Source organism: Lithobates pipiens, unplaced genomic scaffold (assembly GCF_037356315.1).
Source record: "Lithobates pipiens isolate NorthernLeopardFrog02 unplaced genomic scaffold, aLitPip1_a1.2 Scaffold_3, whole genome shotgun sequence".
In the NCBI taxonomy this organism is placed as follows: domain Eukaryota; kingdom Metazoa; phylum Chordata; class Amphibia; order Anura; family Ranidae; genus Lithobates; species Lithobates pipiens.
Genome location: NW_027507790.1, coordinates 147,900,632 through 147,920,547, shown reverse-complemented (window position 1 = coordinate 147,920,547; position 19,916 = coordinate 147,900,632). Strand labels below are relative to the sequence as shown.

Below are 19,916 nucleotides of genomic sequence, written 5' to 3'. Positions count from 1 at the left end.
CGGTACAGTCTGCTGTTCTGTAAGGACCGCTATCGGTCCACAATAGATAGGGTTGACGTGCACCACTGCTGACCGCTGCCCTATACTGCAGCAGTCCTTCAGCGGTATAGGGACTGACGTACAGTCTGCTAAACACTAATACACAACCTGCTTGGTCCACAAAAGTTCTTATAAGGACTGGTAACTTGGTATAGGGTGCTACGGTACATAGGCTTGAGTGCGGTACAGTCTGCTGTTCTGTAAGGACCGCTATAGGTCCACAATAGATAGGGTTGACGTGCACCACTGCTGACCGCTCACCTATACTGCAGCAGTCCTTCAGCGGTATAGGGACTAAGAGTTTTGTCACAGGGTCATTTAAAAAATGACATGCAGAGGAAGAGGCAGGCCCTTCCGCAGGGGTGGTAGGGGTAGGGCAGGAGCAACAGGCTTGAGCCAAAGTGGGAAGTTGCAGAAGGTGCGTTCAATTACTTTAAAGGATGCACCAGACTTGGTTGAGTGGCTCGCTCAGCCTTACTCTTCTGCACCCTCCTCATCCTCTCGATCTGCACCCTCTTCTTCACTCTCTGCTATGTGCACCCCCAAAGACACTACCACCAACAACACGACCACCACCACCACCACCACATACCTTCCGCTTGAGTCACTGGAATTATTTTCCGATCCATATCAAGAGGACATTTCTGATGCGCAGCCACTCTTGGTATTGGATCAGGAAGAGGAGGTAGCAACAAGCGCTACTCAGCAGTCTGACGCCAGTACCCAGATCAGCCCAAGGAGGAGGTTGGTCCCCGGTGTTGCTGCCTACTCTACTTATAGCGGTGGGGAAGGTGACGTTGATGATGACGTGTCTAGTGATGTCACGTGGGTGCCCACAAGAGAGGAAGAGGAGGGGAGTTCAGAGGGAGATATGGACCAGCAGATAGGGAGGAGAAGCAGCAATGACTTACATTGCACAGCAGGGACAAAGCAGACTGCAAATGTATCAGGAGCGAGTCATCGACCATGTACGGTCACATCTGGCGCTCCCAGGACACCGGCACATGGCTCCGCAGTGTGGGCTTTTTTTAACGTGTCCGCTGCTGACAATAGCGTTGCCATCTGCAATCTTTGCAGTCAACGCGTTAGTCGCGGTAAGCCCAATACTCACCTAGGGACGACCGCCTTAAGAAGGCACATGAGCAGCCATCACCGAGCCCAGTGGGAGCAACGGAACACACAAAGCCACACTGCAGGCTCTCACCGTCCAGCCTCGTCTTCTACTTCTCCTTCTCCTCTCTCCTCACAATTGTCCTCCACTCCACCTTCCATCACGCCAAGCTCACATTTTTCTGCAAAAAGGCAGGCTTCCGTGGGCCTAATGTTTGAGCGTAAAAAAATGATGACGCCGGATAACCCTCTTGCCCAACGGTTGGCGGCTGGCTTGTCAGAACTCATAGCCCGCCAACTACTGCCATATAAACTGGTGGACTCGGAGGCCTTTCGCAAATTTGTGGCCATTGGAACACCACAATGGAAGGTCCCAGGAAGGAAGTATTTCTCAGAGAAGGGCATCCCAGAGCTATATGGCCATGTTCAGCGGCAAGTGAATGTATCTCTGGCACACAGTGTCGGTGCCAAGATACATCTGACCACAGACACGTGGTCTAGCAAACACGGGCAGGGAAGGTATATCAGTTTTACTGCCCACTGGGTGAACCTTCTGACGGCCGTCAAGCATGTAACCCGTGGCACCCGTGTAGATTTGGTTTTACCGCCACGGATTGCATGCAGGCCTGACTCTTCTTCTCCTCCTCCTACTCCATCCTCCTCCCTCTCCTCCTCAGCTGCCTCCTCCTTTTCCGCTGCTAGCGTCTCTTCCACTGCACCGCCCAAGCTCCCCAGAACCTATTCCACATGCCAGGTGAGACGTTGCCATGCCGTGCTGCGTCTGTTGTGCCTGGAAGCAAAGAGCCACACTGGCCCGGCACTCCTTTCAGCTTTGCGTTCACAGGCAGATGAGTGGCTAACACCGCTCAATTTGACAGTTGGTAAAGTGGTGTGTGACAACGGTGCCAATCTGCTTAGCGCATTGAAACAGGGCAAAATCACGCACGTGCCGTGCATGGCACACGTCTTAAACTTGGTCGTGCAGCGATTCCTTGTCAAATACCCTGGGGTCCAGGACATCTTGCGGCAGGCAAGGAAAATCTCGGCCCATTTCAGAAGATCTTACACGGCCATGGCTCGCCTTGCTGACATTCAGCGGCGACACCATCTGCCGGTCAGACGTCTTATTTGCGATTGCCCGACGCGATGGAACTCAACCTTCTATATGCTTGATAGGCTGCTCCAGCAGAAACGTGCAGTTAACGTCTACCTGTATGAACTCTGCGAAAGAAACGGTTCTGGGGAGCTGGGTTTTTTTTCACCGCGCCAGTGGCTGCTCATGCGCGACACATGCAGACTTCTGCGGCCATTTGAGGAGATCACCAAACTGGTCAGTCGCAGCCATGGCGCCATCAGTGACATGGTACCTTATGCCTTCTTTCTGGAGCGTGCATTGCGTCGTGTCATTGATCAGGCTGTGGAGGAGCAGGAGCGGGAAGATGAGGAAGTCGCAATGCTGGATGAATTCCCAGGGGGGGCTACTCTATCTGAGACAAGTCAACAACAGGAGTCTGATGAGGAGTCAGAGGAGGATGGTGCCGGGGCGGATGAGCAGGAGCAAGAAGAGCATGCTTTAAACCTTTCTGGGATCCCTGTTGTGCGAGGATGGGGAGAGGAGAATGAAGAGGACGACATTATCCTGGATGATGAGCAGGAGCCAGGCCACCACACCGCTTCCACTTTAGTGCAAATGGGGGCCTTCATGCTCCAGTGTTTTAATAGGGACCCCCGTATAAAAAGCATGAGGGTCAAGGACCAGTACTGGGTGGCAACGTACTTAGACCCCCGGTACAAACACAAAATGGCGGAAATGTTACCGCCGTCGCAGAGGGCTGTCAGAATGCAGCACTTCCAGGCCTTGCTTCGAGAAATGCTGCATTCTGCTTTTGCGTGCGCTGGCAGAGGAGCAATTCCCACTCCCAGAGAAGGATTTGCGGGTACCAATCCAACAGCGCCTGCAAGAAGAGGCCGGTTTGAAGATGTGTTGGTGACTTCGGATATGAGGTCATTCTTTCAGCCGACCCATCGACAGGTGTCATCCGGATCCAGCATCAGGGAACGCCTAGACCGTCAGGTGTCCGACTACATTGGGTTAACGGCCGATGTGGACGCTCTGAGGAGTGATGAACCCCTAGACTACTGGGTGGGCAGGCTTGACCTCTGGCCAGAGCTTGCCCAATTTGCAATCGAACTGTTGGCTTGCCCCTCATCCAGTGTCCTGTCCGAAAGGACGTTCAGCGCAGCAGGGGGGATTGTGACCGATAAGCGTACTCGCCTAGCTCACCACAGTGTTAACTACCTCACATTTCTAAAAATGAATGAGGCATGGATCTCGGAGGAATTCAACACATGTGATCAGTAGACCATGTATATGTCTATAAACAATTTTTGGAATCAAGCACACAGACCTTCTTAATTCATTTGGCTCACTTCCCTGACCCAAAAAAGCACACCGTACTATATGCCCCTACCCTCCTCTTTGAAGAGGTTGAGCGGTGTCATATTTCTACTGGGGCTGCTTATTATGAGGGGTTCCCACCATCCCTGTGCTGTGCTGACTTCCTCCTGGGTGTTCTTATTATGAGGGGCTCCCACCATCCCTGTGCTGTGCTGACTTCCTCCTGGGGGTTCTTATTATGAGGGGATCACACCATCCCTGTGCTGTGCTGACTTCCTCCTGGGGCTGCTTACGGTGCTGCTGTCAGCGCTGTATGTCACGGAGCTGCTGTCAGCGCTGTATGTCACGGAGCTGCTGTCAGCGCTGTATGTCACGGAGCTGCTGTCAGCGCTGTATGTCACGGAGCTGCTGTCAGCGCTGTATGTCACGGAGCTGCTGTCAGCGCTGTATGTCACGGAGCTGCTGTCAGCGCTGTATGTCACGGAGCTGCTGTCAGCGCTGTATGTCACGGAGCTGCTGTCAGCGCTGTATGTCACGGAGCTGCTGTCAGCGCTGTATGTCACGGAGCTGCTGTCAGCGCTGTATGTCACGGAGCTGCTGTCAGCGCTGTATGTCACGGAGCTGCTGTCAGCGCTGTATGTCACGGAGCTGCTGTCAGCGCTGTATGTCACGGAGCTGCTGTCAGCGCTGTATGTCACGGTGCTGCTGTCAGCGCTGTATGTCACGGAGCTGCTGTCAGCGCTGTATGTCACGGAGCTGCTGTCAGCGCTGTATGTCACGGAGCTGCTGTCAGCGCTGTATGTCACGGAGCTGCTGTCAGCGCTGTATGTCACGGAGCTGCTGTCAGCGCTGTATGTCACGGAGCTGCTGTCAGCGCTGTATGTCACGGAGCTGCTGTCAGCGCTGTATGTCACGGTGCTGCTGTCAGCGCTGTATGTCACGGAGCTGCTGTCAGCGCTGTATGTCACGGAGCTGCTGTCAGTGCTGTATGTCACGGAGCTGCTGTCAGCGCTGTATGTCACGGAGCTGCTGTCAGCGCTGTATGTCACGGAGCTGCTGTCAGCGCTGTATGTCACGGTGCTGCTGTCAGCGCTGTATGTCACGGAGCTGCTGTCAGCGCTGTATGTCACGGAGCTGCTGTCAGCGCTGTATGTCACGGAGCTGCTGTCAGCGCTGTATGTCACGGAGCTGCTGTCAGCGCTGTATGTCACGGAGCTGCTGTCAGCGCTGTATGTCACGGTGCTGCTGTCAGCGCTGTATGTCACGGAGCTGCTGTCAGCGCTGTATGTCACGGAGCTGCTGTCAGTGCTGTATGTCACGGAGCTGCTGTCAGCGCTGTATGTCACGGAGCTGCTGTCAGCGCTGTATGTCACGGAGCTGCTGTCAGCGCTGTATGTCACGGTGCTGCTGTCAGCGCTGTATGTCACGGAGCTGCTGTCAGCGCTGTATGTCACGGAGCTGCTGTCAGCGCTGTATGTCACGGAGCTGCTGTCAGCGCTGTATGTCACGGAGCTGCTGTCAGCGCTGTATGTCACGGAGCTGCTGTCAGCGCTGTATGTCACGGTGCTGATGTCAGTGCTCTGTATTACGGTGCTGCTGTCAGTGCTCTGTATCTCCTGCACCCTCTTGTTTGCCTACCCTGGTCCCTGACCTTCCCTCTCCTCCATTGCCTTCATTAGCTCCATAGTCCTGAATTGTCAGAACAATTTCCCAAATAAAAAAAAAATGCTTGTAGTTATCGATCCCAAATTCACCTCATACATGTATTATGCTATTGTCCAGGTGGTGGGACTACGTGCTACCCCCTAATAATTACCCCGTGGCCGCAAATTCGACCTAAAGGTTTGCGAAATTCGCCTCCCATTGAAGTCAATGGAGCCCGCGGCGAACGGTCGTTTTCGCGAACGTTTGTGTCCGTTCGCGTTTCGCGTTCGCGAAACGTCCCGTCGGAAGTTCGTCCATCACTATTGATGGACTTGTGTCTTTTTCCAACCTCACCTACTATGTAACTATGTAACATGATCGCACATGTAGTCTGGCCATGGGAAATGTGATGTTTACAGTGTGCACCCACCTTGACCGGAAGTGGCACTGGGTGATCAGGAGCAAGTAGTTTATACAATTAAAGTAGAACTTCACTCTCTCAATTTACATTGACTATTTTTAATCCTAATACTGCAAGCATTAGTAAATACACTATATTGTCAAAAGTATTGGGACCCCTACCTTTACACACACATAAAATTTAATGGCATCCCAGTCTTAGTCTGTTGAGTTCAATTTAGAGTTGGCCTACCCTTTGCAGCTATACCATCTTCAACTCTTCTGGGAAGCCTGTCCATAAGGTTTAGGAGTGTGTCTATGGGAATGTTTGACCATTCTTCCAGAATCGCATTTGTAAGGTCAGGCACTGATATTGGACTAAAAGGCCTGGTTTGCAGTCTCTGCTCTAATTCATCCCAAAGGTGTTCTATTGGTTTGAGATCAGGACTCTGTGCAGGCCAGTCAAGTTCCTCTACCCCAAACTCACTCATCCATGTCTTTCTGGACCTAGCTTTGTGCACTGGTGCGCAGTCATGTTGGAGCAGTTCTTCATGGGGGCTGGAAGAATCCTGATTTAATACCCAAAAGGCTTCCTCCAAGTTACCCTTAGGCCTCATTCACATGCCATTGCAGTTTTCTATTGGCTTTGTACACATATATTGTTTGTTTGATCACATTTACATATGTACAGTCGTACAGCAAAAATGGCTTCTATTGACGACTCCTCAGCTAGATGCTGGGACGCAGATGGCTTTTGCCATGTATGAAGTCATCAGCTCAAGCCAAATCAAATTCATCATAAGCAGAAAAGGTTCCTAAATTGTCTAATACAGGGCAGTAATATATTGTGAAGGAATTTTAGACCTGTATTGAGAATAATTAAATTTATTTTTTGAACTGTAATGCCCTGTACACACGGTCGGACTTTTCGACGACAAAATCCGTCGGATTTTTTCTGACCGATTTTGGCCCAAACTTGTCTAGCATACACACAGTCGCACAAAGTTGATGGAAAATCCGATTGTTCAGAACGAGGTGACAAGGGGCCAGTAGCCAATAGCTTTCGTCTTGTAATATATTCTGAGCATGCGTGGCACTTTGTCCTTCGGAATTTAAACGATTGGATTTTGTTGTCGGAAAATTTTAGATCCAGCTCTCAAACTTTGTGTGTTGTAAATTCTGACGGAAAAAGTCCGATAGAGCCCACACACGATCAGATTTTCTGACAACACGATCCGATTGCACATTTTCCATCAGAAAGTCAGACCGCGTGTACAGGGCATTACAGTAACCTTAAGTACATGCAAAAAAACAAATGTCCAATGCACAAAGAACTGGAGGAACATGTCCTAAATTTTAAAATGGATTGACTACTCACAGTGTATTGGTCAGTTTCAGTAAGATTACCCAGTGTGACCCAACTAAAATGACATCTTAAAAGGTACAAAGGGAAAAAAGGTAGAAGACAGCATCCAAAAAATAGATTATATTATAGGAAACTATATACTGTATATTTTATATTGTATATATACTATACATGTATATGCAGAATTTGGTCCCTACGAGTCTTAAGATCAATTGTAACATGTAATGATTTTTATTGAATTTTTATGGCATTTGTATATGAAATTTATTGTATTTGTGTAGATTGTAGTTGTATGGGATTGCGTTTGCAAATGCACAGTAGTAGTAAGTGTTAATGGGATCCTTGTTCTCCCCCGCCCCCCATATTGATTTGAAAATGAATGAATAGATACAGCGGGTAAAATAAGTATTGAACATGTCACCATTTTTCTAGGTAAATATATCTCTAAAGGTGCTATTGACATGAAATCTTCACCACATGTCAGCAACAAGTCATCAATACATACAGAGAAACCAAAACAACTACATTCAGAATTGAAGTTATGCGCAATAAAATAAAATGACACAGGGAAAAAGTATTGGACACGTTAACTGAAATGTATTTAATACTTTGTACAAAATCTTTTATTGGTAATGACTGTTTCAAGATGTCTCCTATATGAGAAACTAGTCACATGCATTGCTCAGGTGTGATTTTGGCCCATTCTTCCACACAGTCTTCAAATCTTGAAGGTTCCGTGAGCCTCTTCTATGAACTCTGATCTTTAGTTCTTTCCATAGGTTTTCTATTGGATGTAAGTTAGGTGATTGGCTGGGCCATTCTAGTAGCTTTATTTTCTTTCTTTGAAACCAATTGAGAGTTTCCTTGGCTTTGTGTTTGGGATCATTGTCATTCTGAAATGTCCGCCCTCGTTTCACCTTCATCATCCTGGTAGATGGCAGCAGATTTTTATCAAGAATGTCTTGGTACATTTTTCCATTCATCTTTCCTTCCATTATATAAAGTTTGCCAGTACAATATGCGAAAAACAGCCCTGCCCCCACCATGTTCCCACCTCCAAACATCACTGTTGTTATGGGGGAGTTTTGGGGTGATGTGCAGTACCATTTGACCTCCAAACATGGTGTGTATTATGGCATCCAAAGAGTTCAATTTTGGTCTTGTCTGATCAGACTATATTCTCCCAGTATTTCACAGGCTTGTCTAAATGTTGTGCAGCAAACATTAAACAAGCTTCAACATGCTTTTTCTTCAGCAATGGAGTCTTTCTTGGTGAGCGTGCATACAGGCCATGGCGGTTGAGTGCATTACTTATAGTTTTCTTTGAAACAATTGTACTTGCTATTTCCAGGTCTTTCTGAAGCTCTCCACAAGTGGTCCTTGACTCTTGAACAACTCTTTTGATAATTCTTTTCACTCATCTGTCAAAAATCTTGCAAGGAGCACCTGGTCGATGCCGGTTTATGGTGAAATTATGTTCTTTCCACTTACGGACTATGGTCACTGGAACATCCAGAAGTTTAGAAATCCTTCTGTAACCAATGCCATCAGTATGTTTTGCAACAATGAGGTTGCCAAGGTCTTGAGAGAGCTCCTTGGCTTTTACCCATCATGAGATGTTTCTTGTCTGACACCTTGGTAATGAGACACCTTTTTATAGGCCATCTGTTGAGACTGAACCAGCTGATATTAATTTGTACTGACAAGGGGCAGGATTGCTTTCTAATTACTGATAGATTTCAGCTGATGTCTTGGCTTTCCATACCTTTTTGCACCTGGCTTTCTTCATGCGTTCAATACTTTTTCCATGTGTCATTCTATTTTATTACACATATCTTCATTTCGGAACATATTTGTTTGGTTTCTTCATATGTCTAGATTACATGGGTTGTTACCGACATGTGGTGAAAATTGTATGTCAATAGCATCTTTTAACCACTTCAGATCCGCGCTATTGCCAAATGACGGCATTAGCGCGGACCTACATTTCCGGGACTACGTCTATTGACGTCGTCCCGGTTACGAGCGGCCTGCGCGCCCCCTGAGGGGCGCGCGCGGCGCGCTCTGTGATCGGCGAGTCCGTGAGACTCGCCTGATCACCGATCCGTGTAAGGGGTCGATCCCGACCCCTTATCACGTGATCAGCTGTCAGCCAATGACAGCTGATCATGTGATAAAACGGAGCCGGTAATCGGCTAGTATTCCTCCTCGCGCTGACAGCGCGAGGAGAAAAAAAAAAAGCCGATCGCCGGCGGCCGTGTTCGGGACATCAGTCCCGATCACGGCCAGCAATTCAAGCGGACACCTGCCCCCTGCCAGTGCCCACCTGCCACCCGCAGTGCCATCCTGAAATAAAGTAAGTGCCCCCCTGTCAGTGCCACCCAGCAGTGCCCATAGTGCCCACAGTGCCACCCAGCAGTGCCCACAGTGCCACCCAGCAGTGCCCACAGTGCCACCCAGCAGTGCCACCCACAGTGCCACCCAAAATCTGCCTCAAAGGTGCTGCACCCCAGTGCCGCCCATCAGTGCCCAGCAGTGCCGCCCATCAGTGCCCAGCAGTGCCGCCCATCAGTGCCCAGCAGTGCCACCTATCAGAGCCACCTATCAGTGCCACCTATCAGTGCCCATCAGTCCCATCTATCTGTGGTACCTATCAGTGCCCATCCGTGCCACCCATCCGTGCCACTTATCCGTGCCACCCATCCGTGCCATCTTATCTGTGCCCATCTTTGCCCATCAGTGCCGCCTTATCTGTGCCCATCGGTGCCGCCTTATCTGTGCCTTTTAGTGCCGCCTTAACTATGCCTATCAGTGCCCACCAGTGCAGCCTATCAGTGCCCACCAATGCAGCCCATCAGTGCCCACCAATGCAGCCCATCAGTGCCCACCAATGCAGCCTATCAGTGCCGCCTAATCAGCGCACTTCAATGAAGGAGAAAAATGACCCGTTTGCAAAATTTTATAACAAACTATTAAAACATGATTTTTTTTTTTTTTTTTTTTTGCATCTTTTTTTGTTTGTTTAGCAAAAAATAAAACTCCGAGCTGTAACTAAATACCACCAAAAGAAAGCTCTATTTGTGGGAAAAAAATGATAAAAATTTCATTTGGGTACAGTGTTGTATGACCGCGTAATTGTCACTCAAAGTGCATCAGCGCTGAAAGCTGAAAATTGGTCTGGGACTGAGGGGGGTTTAAGTGCCCAGTAAGCAAGTGGTTAAATAAATATATTTACCTAGAAAAATGGTGTTGTGTTCAATACTTATTTTACCTGCTGTATGTAATCAGCATGATATGATTCAGAAGAAAAGGAAAATGTAAATGACAATACAAGAGGAAAATGATGTGCACAATAACTAAGGCACTTCAGAATATAACAAAAGAAAATTATTAGGATTTGTGAAAAGACAGCAGTTACTCACAGAAGCAGGGCTCAACATAAGATGTTTTTAAAGGTTTGGGGGCGAGCGGTGCACAGCACACTGTCACTGTTCGATTTTTTGTGAAACACCGACCTTGTTATGATTTGTTTATCCATGTGTGAAAAATACATTACTTCCTCACAATGATTGTTCTGTGGCTTTGTTGATAAATCAGCATGCAGAAACCTGATTTATGTTGCTAGCAGGGTTAAAGCATAAGGAGACATAACGGTATTGTTAAAGAACACAGGACGAAATGTTCTCGTATGGCTAATGGAAGTCAGTGTTCATAAAAGACTGCAAAAAGTTAATGTGAATAAGTCACCAGGACCAGATAGCTTACACCCGAGCTTCCTCAAAGAATTTAGCCAGGTTATGGCTAGACCATTATTCATAATTTATAGGCACAGTTTATTGAACAGAATGGTACCAGCTGACTGGCAAAAAGCAAATGTGGTATTCAAAAAAGGGCCCAAACAGGTGCAGCCCGTCCATTAAGGGGGCGCACGGGCGACGCCTCCTCTCACGCCCACCCCCCTATAATTCACTTTCCAAAACTCTGGCTCTGATACATCTTTAAAGTGGAGATTCACACAAAAATTGTCACATTTCAGGGGGGAGGGGGGTGCAGATACCTGTCTAAGACAGGTATTTGCACCCACTTCCGGGGCATAGACTCCCACGGGAGTCTACGCCTCTTCCCGTTCCCCTGCACTGTCTGCTGGAACACACACGGGTCCCAGGAGATAGCAGAGACTAGTTAGGATGCGAAGAGTGACTCACACATGTGCAGTAGGGAACCGGGAAGTGAAGCCGCAGCGCTTCACTTCCTGATTCCCTCACCGAAGATGGTGGCGGCAGCTGCTGAGAGCCAAGTGATTGATCGGCTTTGGCTGCCGACATTGCTAGACCCTGGGACAAGTAAGTGTCCATTTATTAAAAGTCAGCAGCTGCAGTATTTGTAGCTGCTGGCTTTTAATATATATATATATATATATATATTTTTTTTTAGGTGGACCTCCTCTTTAATATGCCATCCAGCTCTGGTCTCTGGTCCTCAGGAAGGATGTGCTGGAACTAGAGGGAGTCCAGAGAAGGGCAACAGAGCTGATAAGCGGACTTGCTGACCTCAGTTATGAGGAACATTGAGGGACATTAAACCTATTTTCTCTGGGGGCGAGACACTTGCAGTTTACACATATTTGAATGGGGATTCCAGCATAGGGAAAAAATGATTCAATAGGGGGTTCTTTACTATTATAGCGGTAAGGATGTGCAACTCTCTTCCACAACTAGTGATGTCAGTGAGAAGTGTTCATAATTTTCAAAATCTCTCAGATGGGCATTTTAGCGAACACAGCATACAGGGATTAAGACATACAGTAAATACATACACACTCATACACCCACATCCATACAGGTTGAACTGGCTGGACAGATGTTATCTTATTTGTCCTCATCAACTATGCAACTATGTAACTGTGGCTGAAGGAAATCTAAGTGATCACGTATTTTCATTTCTTTAATCATGGCAGACCAAAAACCATCTTAGATATACAGCTACCTTAGGGCCTGTGTTGATGGGTCTATGCAGACGCTAAGCACACTTTAAGCAGGTCAGAAGGAGGTCAACTGCACCTGTCAATGAATTCAAAACCTCAGAAGTGTCACAAACTGATGCTATTGACAGTTGTTAAATACCTGTTGGCACAGGCCCTCAGGCCAGTTTAGTTAATTACCTGCAAATTCCAGTTATATTAAATAAAATTGTTCTCAATTAACTTATATAAGACTCTGTCACACATTGAACACAACCTAGCTGGAAGACACATCTGTATCCTTTGTATCGGGATTGCATGATGTGCACACATTGTTGCTGTTGGAAAAGCACCACAGATGCTTCCATGCCTATTTTTAGTGTACCCTGCACATGGGATCGCATACATCGCACACTTTCATTGTAACAGAACAGATGTATCTTTCACTGTAGTTACAATGCTTTCAGTGAATTCATGGCTGAATAAATGTGTATGTAGCCTCAGAGCATGTGGAAATGTTAAGAAAAAGCCCCTAAAAAAAACAGCTAGTTCTTCATTTCTTGTTAAAGAACGCTAGCAGAGAAAATCCAGTAGGTATACTTCCGTACAGCTGTTTGTGAGAACACGGTACGGAAAAGCTGACGCATCAGCTCTTTGGCCAGGAAGTGGGAACTTGCAAAAACAACGTTCTCTTAATTACAAGTATAGTGCAGCTTAAACATCCGTCAGAGCTGGGTGAAAACTTTCTGCGATTTATTTCCAGAGACCCAGGCTGCCCTTTCCTGTGACTTGAGATGGCTATGATGGTCTTTAGATCTTCTATTCTGGTTGCCATTCTGTCTGTTTTGCCAGCAGGGCTCATGAATCCATTGCCCCCCCTCCAGAGCAAAGTTAGATATAATGTGGTTATGGTGATGAGTGATTCTTTTGTAAGTATCCATTTCTGTTTATGATATGTTATGTTTCTACTCTGCTTTGTTTCTTAAAGGAAGGGTAATACTAAATTACTACTTATGTCATAAGAGTTGTTTATAAACTCCATAAGAGAGGCAGAAATGACAACATGATGTGTAGAGCTGGTCAACCGTTTCTATCTGGTTGTGCAATCTGCATGAAATTTATTGTTTATAAAACATATATAAGGATGTATTTTTTAGCTGCTTTGCTCCACGTTCCTGTTAGAGGGTGGCTATGTTTGTTCTTCGTGGTCCGACTACATACAGTGCCTTGAAAAAGTATTCATACCCCTTGAAATTTTCCACATTTTGTCACGTTACAACCAAAAACATAAATGTATTTTATTGTGATTTTATGCGATAGATCAACACAAAGTGGCACATAACTGTGAAGTGGAAGGAAAATGATAAATGGTTTTCAAAATTTTTAAAATCTGAAAAGTGTGGCGTGCATTTGTATTCAGCCCCCTTTACTGTGAAACTCCTAACTAAAGTCTAGTGGAACCATTTGCCTTCAGAAGTCACCTAATTAGTAAATAGAGTCCACCTGTGTTTAATTTAATCTCAGTATAAATACAGCTGTTCTGTGAAGCCCTCAGATGTTTGTTAGAAAACCTTGGTGAACAAACAACATTATGAAGGCCAATGAACACACCAGACAGGCCAGGGATAAAGTTGTTGAGAAGTTTAAAGCAGGGTTAGGTTATAAAAAAAAATATCCCAAGCATTGAACATCTCATGGAGCACTGTTCAATCCATTATCTGAAAATGGAAAGAGTATGGCACAACTACAAACCTACCAAGACATGACCGTCCACCTAAACTGACAGGCCAGGCAAGGAGAGCATTAATCAGAGAAGCAGCCAAGTAACCCATGGTAGCTGTGGAGGAGCTACAGAGATCCACAGCTCAGGTGGGAGAATCTGTCCACAGGACAACTATTAGTCGTGCACTCCACAAATCTGGCCTTTATGGAAGAGTGGCAAGAAGATAGCCATTGTTGAAAGAAAGCCATAAGAAGTCCCATTTGCAGTTTGCGAGAAGCCATGTAGGGGACACAGCAAACATGGGAGAAGGTGCTCTGGTCAGATGAGACCAAAATTGAACTTTTTGGTCTAAAAGAAAAACGCTATGTGTGGTAAAAAACTAACAGTGCATATCACCCTGAACACACCATCCCATCCGTGAAACATGGTGGTGGCAGCATCATGTTGCGAGGATGCTTTTCTTCAGCAGGGACAGGGAAGCTGGTCAGAGTTGATGGGAAGATGAATGGAGCCCAATACAGGGCAATCTTAAAAGAAAACCTGTTATGCCACGTACACATGAGCGGAATGTCCATCAGAAAAAGTCAGACGGGAGCTTTTCATCGTATATTCTGATCGTGGGTATGACCCATCGGACTTTTTACATTGAAAATTCTGACGGACCTAGAAATAGGACATGTTCTAAATATTCCCAACGGAACCAATTCCTATCAGGAAAACCACTTATCTGTATGCTGTTCCGAGGGACCAAAAACAATGCATACTCTGAAGCAAGTACGAGACGGAAGAGATCGGAGTGGTAAAACTAGCATCCGTAATGGAACTAGCACATTCCTCACGCAGCAAATTCTGTGATCTTTTGATGCAGTGCTTTCTTTTGTTCTTTATAATGTTAGAATAATGAAGTTGTTTTGCTGTTCATATTCACACAGAGTTCTCACAAACTTCTTTCTTTCTTTTTTTTTTTTTTTCAAATAGATTTTTATTGATTTTTCAAAAATGGGACAAGAGCCTATCAAATATACAGCGGTAGCTTAACAGTGGAGGTCGCAGCCTCCCAAAAACATGTAATAGTAATTGGTAATGTACATTAAAACGTTCAATGTATATCAAGAAGGATCCACCGGTGGCGTATATAATAATCCTCTGGCCCCATGGTCCTGGAAACATAAACAATACAAAGATGGTAAGGTAACCAGGTGTCCTATGTCTCCAAACGTCAGTCCGTTGGTTCAAGCAGAATTGAAGCACGATAGGTCAGGAGGCCGCTACCAAGATAGAGAGAAAAGAGAAAGAAAGGTAAGTATCAGAGAAGAGTGGAGGAAAGGGAAGGGGGAGTAAGAGGCATTTGAATGAATTTTATTTCTATGGGGTCAGATCAGTTGTGAATTTTCTAAAGTATGTATAATCATAATAGCTCAGGTCCCAAGTAGGGACTTTCCTTCTTCTGAGTGTATGAACATGTTCCAGAGGGACCAAGTTTTCCTGTATGTGTCTTGCCTATCTTGGGCTGTCCGTACCAAATCCTCCATTTTATTTATGTCCTCCACCTTCCACAGCCACATCGCTGAAGTCGGTGGACATTGTTGCTTCCAGAGTGAGGGAATGCAGGACTTGGCTGTGTTAGTCAAGTAGCGCAGTATGGATTTTTTATATCTTCTAGAAGGTAGAGTGGATATATGGAGCAGGAAAAATGCCAGGTCATCCGGAATCTAAAAGTCAGTGAATTTTTGGGATATATATATTGCGAACTGCAGTCCAGAAAGCTGTCACCCGTGGGAAGGACTAAAACATGTGCAGCATCGTTCCTCTTTTCTCATGGCATCGCCAGCAATGTTCCGACATGTCAGGAAAAATGGTGTGCAAACGACTGGGTGTTAAGTACCACTTTATAATTGGTCTCTTGTATTTTAGTGCACAGTGAGGACTTAAGAGAGAAACCGATCATGTCTTGTTTCTGGGCTACAGTGAAGTTGCGTTGGAGCTCCGTTTCCCACTTTGCTACGCACGGCAGGCTCGTGGTTGGGAGGGTGTATTCAGTAGAGTATACATTTTGGAAAGGACCTGTGTTAATGGTTCTGTGCCTGCGGAAAGTTCTTCAAATGTGGTCAGTGGTCTAGCGTAAGATTGGGGATTTGGGATACTCTGGAGAAAGTGATGTATCTGTATTGCGTTCCAGAAAGGGAGCTGGCATGGACCCGTGGGGTCTGTTAATTCTGTTATAGAGGGCAATCTATCTTGTCTCACAAATTGTGCAGCTGTCACACAGTCGGAGTTCCTTAGTGTCTGAAAGTGCGTAGGTGAGTTCCCAGGGGGGAATCTGTGGTTGCCCAGAATCGGGGTTAAGGGTGATGTTTTGGTAGTTAGGGAGTTTTGGAGTGTCGCCCGAAGACATTGCCTTAGAGTATTCCCAACAAGAGGTGTGATTTCGAGGGAAGGGAGTCACTGCACCATAGCACGGTTCCCAAAGGTATAATCATCTGGCGTTGTTCTATTTGTGCCCACAGTTTAAACTCCTGATGTCGTCTCCAGTCTATAACTCTACCCAAATGCACTGCTTGATAGTATCTCCTAATGTTGGGAAGCGCCAAGCCTCCATGTTGTTTTGGTGCAGAAAGTTGGGTACGTGGTATGCGTGTTTTTTTGTGTGCCCAAATGAAGCGAGTAAAAAGAGCTTGCACTTGTTTAAAGTATATAGGATGGGTATCTTGATCGGGAGGGCCTGAAAGAGGTATAGAAATTTGGGCAGCACACTCATTTTCAGTAGATTGCACCTCCCAAACCAAGAATGTATACCCTTGTGCCATGTGTCTAATCGTGCCCTGATCTTTACTAACAAAGGGGGGAACTTACTCTCATAGATGTGGGACTGGTCGAGTGGGATGTTCGTATCTAGGTACGTCAAGGTGGAGGATGTCCATCTGAATCGAAAGTTTGATTGTATGGTCGGGAGAGTGTGTGTCGTTATAGATATTCCCATTGCTTTGGATTTGGTGAAGTTTATCTTAAGATTGGATAGCTTCCCATATGTCACAAATTCTCTTTTTCGGCGTCCGTATTCAGAAATATACATGGGGTTTTCTTGGACTTCGTGATATGTAGCAGATTCAGCACTTTGGTAGTACTGTCCCTTATTGATGGCCGAACGGTTCGCCCGGCGGTCGTTTTGCAGCGAATTTCGGCTGTTTGCGGTCCGCCCGATCGGCGGACTATTGCCGCTGTTCGCCCGGCGGACTTCCGTGTTTACTGTGTAAAAGAACTTTGACCTATGATGACACATCCATCATGTGGTACAGGACAGCCAATTGAGACATTACAGCACATGGACATTTGGACATTCCCCCTAACTTATAAATAGACCCGATCCAGCGGTCATTTTACATTCTTTCGTATGTCACTATAGGGAGAGGTTGCTGTGTGGAGCAGGGAGAGACTGCAGTGACCCAAATCGCTAGCTATTAGGTCCACAAAAGTTCTTTTAAGGCCTGGTATGGTATAGGTGTTAGGTGTATTTCAGGATATAGGTTTGAGGCACTGCTATTCAAGTCATTGTTGCTGCAGCCTGTCTTTTGTCAGTGTAGAGAGAGGGACAGGACACTGTGTGCAGCAGGGACAGTCAGTTTAATCATTAGCTGTTACTATTGGGTCCACAAAAGTTCTTTTCAAGACTGGTATAGTAGTACAGGATATAGTTTTGAGTGCTATTCAAGTTCTTGTTGCAGGAGCCTGTGTTTTGTCAGTTTAAATAGGGACAGGCAGGAAGCTGTGTGTGGCAGTGAGGGACAGTCATTTTAATCAGTAGCTGTTACTATTAGGTCCACAAAGGTTCTTTTCAGGACTGGTATGGTAATAGGCTTCTACACGTATAATATTCTTTCTTCTAAATATAGAAAGAATATTATACTTGACTGCTGCCCTTCTGCTGCAGTAGTCCTTTATGAGTATAGGGACTGAGGTACAGTCTGCTAATCACAACCCACTAGTTCCACAAAGGTCCTTATAAGGACTGGTAAGGTATAGTGTACTACAGTACATAGGGTTGAGTGAGGTACAGTCTGCTATTCCTTAACCACTTCCCACCCGGCCAATGCATATATACGGCCGGGTGGGAGCCGTCTACTCCTGACAGGCCGTTCAGGAACGTCCTTCAGGAGTAGCGGGATCGCGCGCGCGCGCGCTCGCGCAGCGGCGCGATCCCGATGTGCTCGTGTCACCCGGACACGGCACATCTCAGATCGGCAGGAGGGCTCTGTGATTGGCCCTCCTGATCACATGACGGCCGTGTCCAATCACGGCCGTCATGTGATGTAAACAAACAGCCGGTTGCTAGGCAATCGGCTCTCCTCTCCTCACACGGAAGTCACCGCTGAGGAGAGGAGAGCAGAACGCTGCAGCCGGCTGATGATCAGTGAGTATGGGCTGCTTTTTACAGCTTTTTACTCACTGATCATCAGTGTAGTGTAAACACACAACACACCACACAGTACAAACACAGTCCCCACATATGTCCCCAAAACACACATGTCCCCAAAACATACATGTCCCCAAATAATAAAAACACATGTCCCTAATAATAAAAACATGTCCCCCACATATGTCTCACTAAAATCACATGTCCCAATGATTATCTGCACACATATGTACGTGATCACCTGCACACATATGTACATGATCATTTGCGTACATATGTCCGTGATCACACAAACCAATTATTATACACTTAACTGAATTTTTTTACCAAAAACATGTAGCAGAATACATTTTGGCTTAAATTTATGACAAAATTTGATTTTATTGGATTTCTTTTCAAATAGAAAAAAGAAAATATTGTTTTTTTTCCAAATTTCCGCTATTTTTGCGCTTATATCGCAAAAAAAAAAAAACGGAGTCGTGAATAAATAACACCAAAATAAAGCTCTATTTGTGCGAACAAAATGATAACAATTTCATTTGGGTACAGTGTAGCATGACCGCGCAATTGTCACTGAAAGCGCTAGAGCGCTGAAAGCTGAAAATAGGGCTGGGAAGGAAGGGGGTGAAAGTGCCCTGTATTGTAGTGGTTAAGGAATGGTATAGGTCCACAATATATAGGGTTGAGGTGCACTACTGCTGACTGCTGCCCTATTATCAGTTTTACTGTCCTTTATCAGTATAGGGACTGAGGTACAGTCTGCTAATCACAACCTACTAGTTGCACAAAGGTCCTTATAAGGACTGGTAAGGTATAGTGTACTACAGTACATAGGGTTGAGTGAGGTACAGTCTGCTATTCCTTAAGGACTGGTATAGGTCCGCAATATATAGGGTTGAGGTGCACTACTGCTGACTGCTGCCCTATTCTGCAGCAGTCCTTTATCAGTATAGGAACTGGGGGTACAGTCTGCTAATCACAACCTACTAGTTGCACAAAGGTCCTTATAAGGACTGGTAAGGTATAGTGTACTACAGTATATAGGGTTGAGTGAGGTACAGTCTGCTATTCCTTAAGGACTGGTATAGGTCCACAATATATAGGGTTGAGGTGCACTACTGCTGACTGCTGCCCTATTCTGCAGCATTCCTTTATCAGTATAGGGACTGAGAGTTTTGTCACAGGGTCATTTAAAAAATGACAGGCAGAGGAAGAGGCAGATCCTTCCGCAGGGGTGGTAGGGGTAGGGCAGGAGCAACAGGCTTGAGCCAAAGTGGGAAGTTGTAGAAGGTGCGTTCAATTCATTTAAAGGACACACCAGACTTGGTTGAGTGGCTAACTCAGCCTTACTCTTCTGCACCCTCCTCATCCTCTCGATCTGCACCCTCTTCTTCACTCTCTGCTATGTGCACCCCCAAAGACATTACCACCAACACCACCACCTCCACCACCACCACATACCTTCCACTTGAGTCACAGGAATTATTTTCCGATCCATATCAAGACATTTCTGATGCGCAGCCACTCTTGGCATTGGATCAGGAAGAGGAGGTAGCAAGGACCGCCACTCAGCAGTCTGACGACAGTACCCAGATCAGCCCAAGGAGGAGGTTGGTCCCCGGTGTTGCTGCCTACTCCGAGATCTCTACTTGGGATAGGTGACGTCGATGATGACGTGTCTAGTGATGTCACGTGGGTGCCCACAAGAGAGGAAGAGGAGGGGAGTTCAGAGGGAGATATGGACCAGCAGATAGGGAGGAGAAGCAGGAATAACTTACATTGCACAGGAGGGACAAAGCAGACTGCTAATGTATCAGGAGCGAGTCATCAACCATGTACGGTCACATCTGGCGCTCCCAGGACGCC

The 19,916-nt window shown here is 46.3% G+C and overlaps 2 protein-coding genes across 2 annotated transcripts in view; both read left to right on the top strand.

Moving 5' to 3' along the window:
- The window catches only part of RFESD (Rieske Fe-S domain containing), a 278,054-nt gene that overhangs the window by 14,104 nt on the left and 244,034 nt on the right, over positions 1-19,916 (top strand). The window lies entirely within an intron of this gene.
- Positions 12,582-19,916, top strand: part of ARSK (arylsulfatase family member K) — a 145,465-nt gene continuing 138,130 nt past the window's right edge. The window contains exon 1 of the mRNA XM_077462371.1: positions 12,582-12,845. Within this exon, the coding sequence (XP_077318497.1) occupies positions 12,711-12,845 (135 nt within the window). The 5' untranslated portion in view covers positions 12,582-12,710. The remainder of the gene's footprint in view (positions 12,846-19,916) is intronic.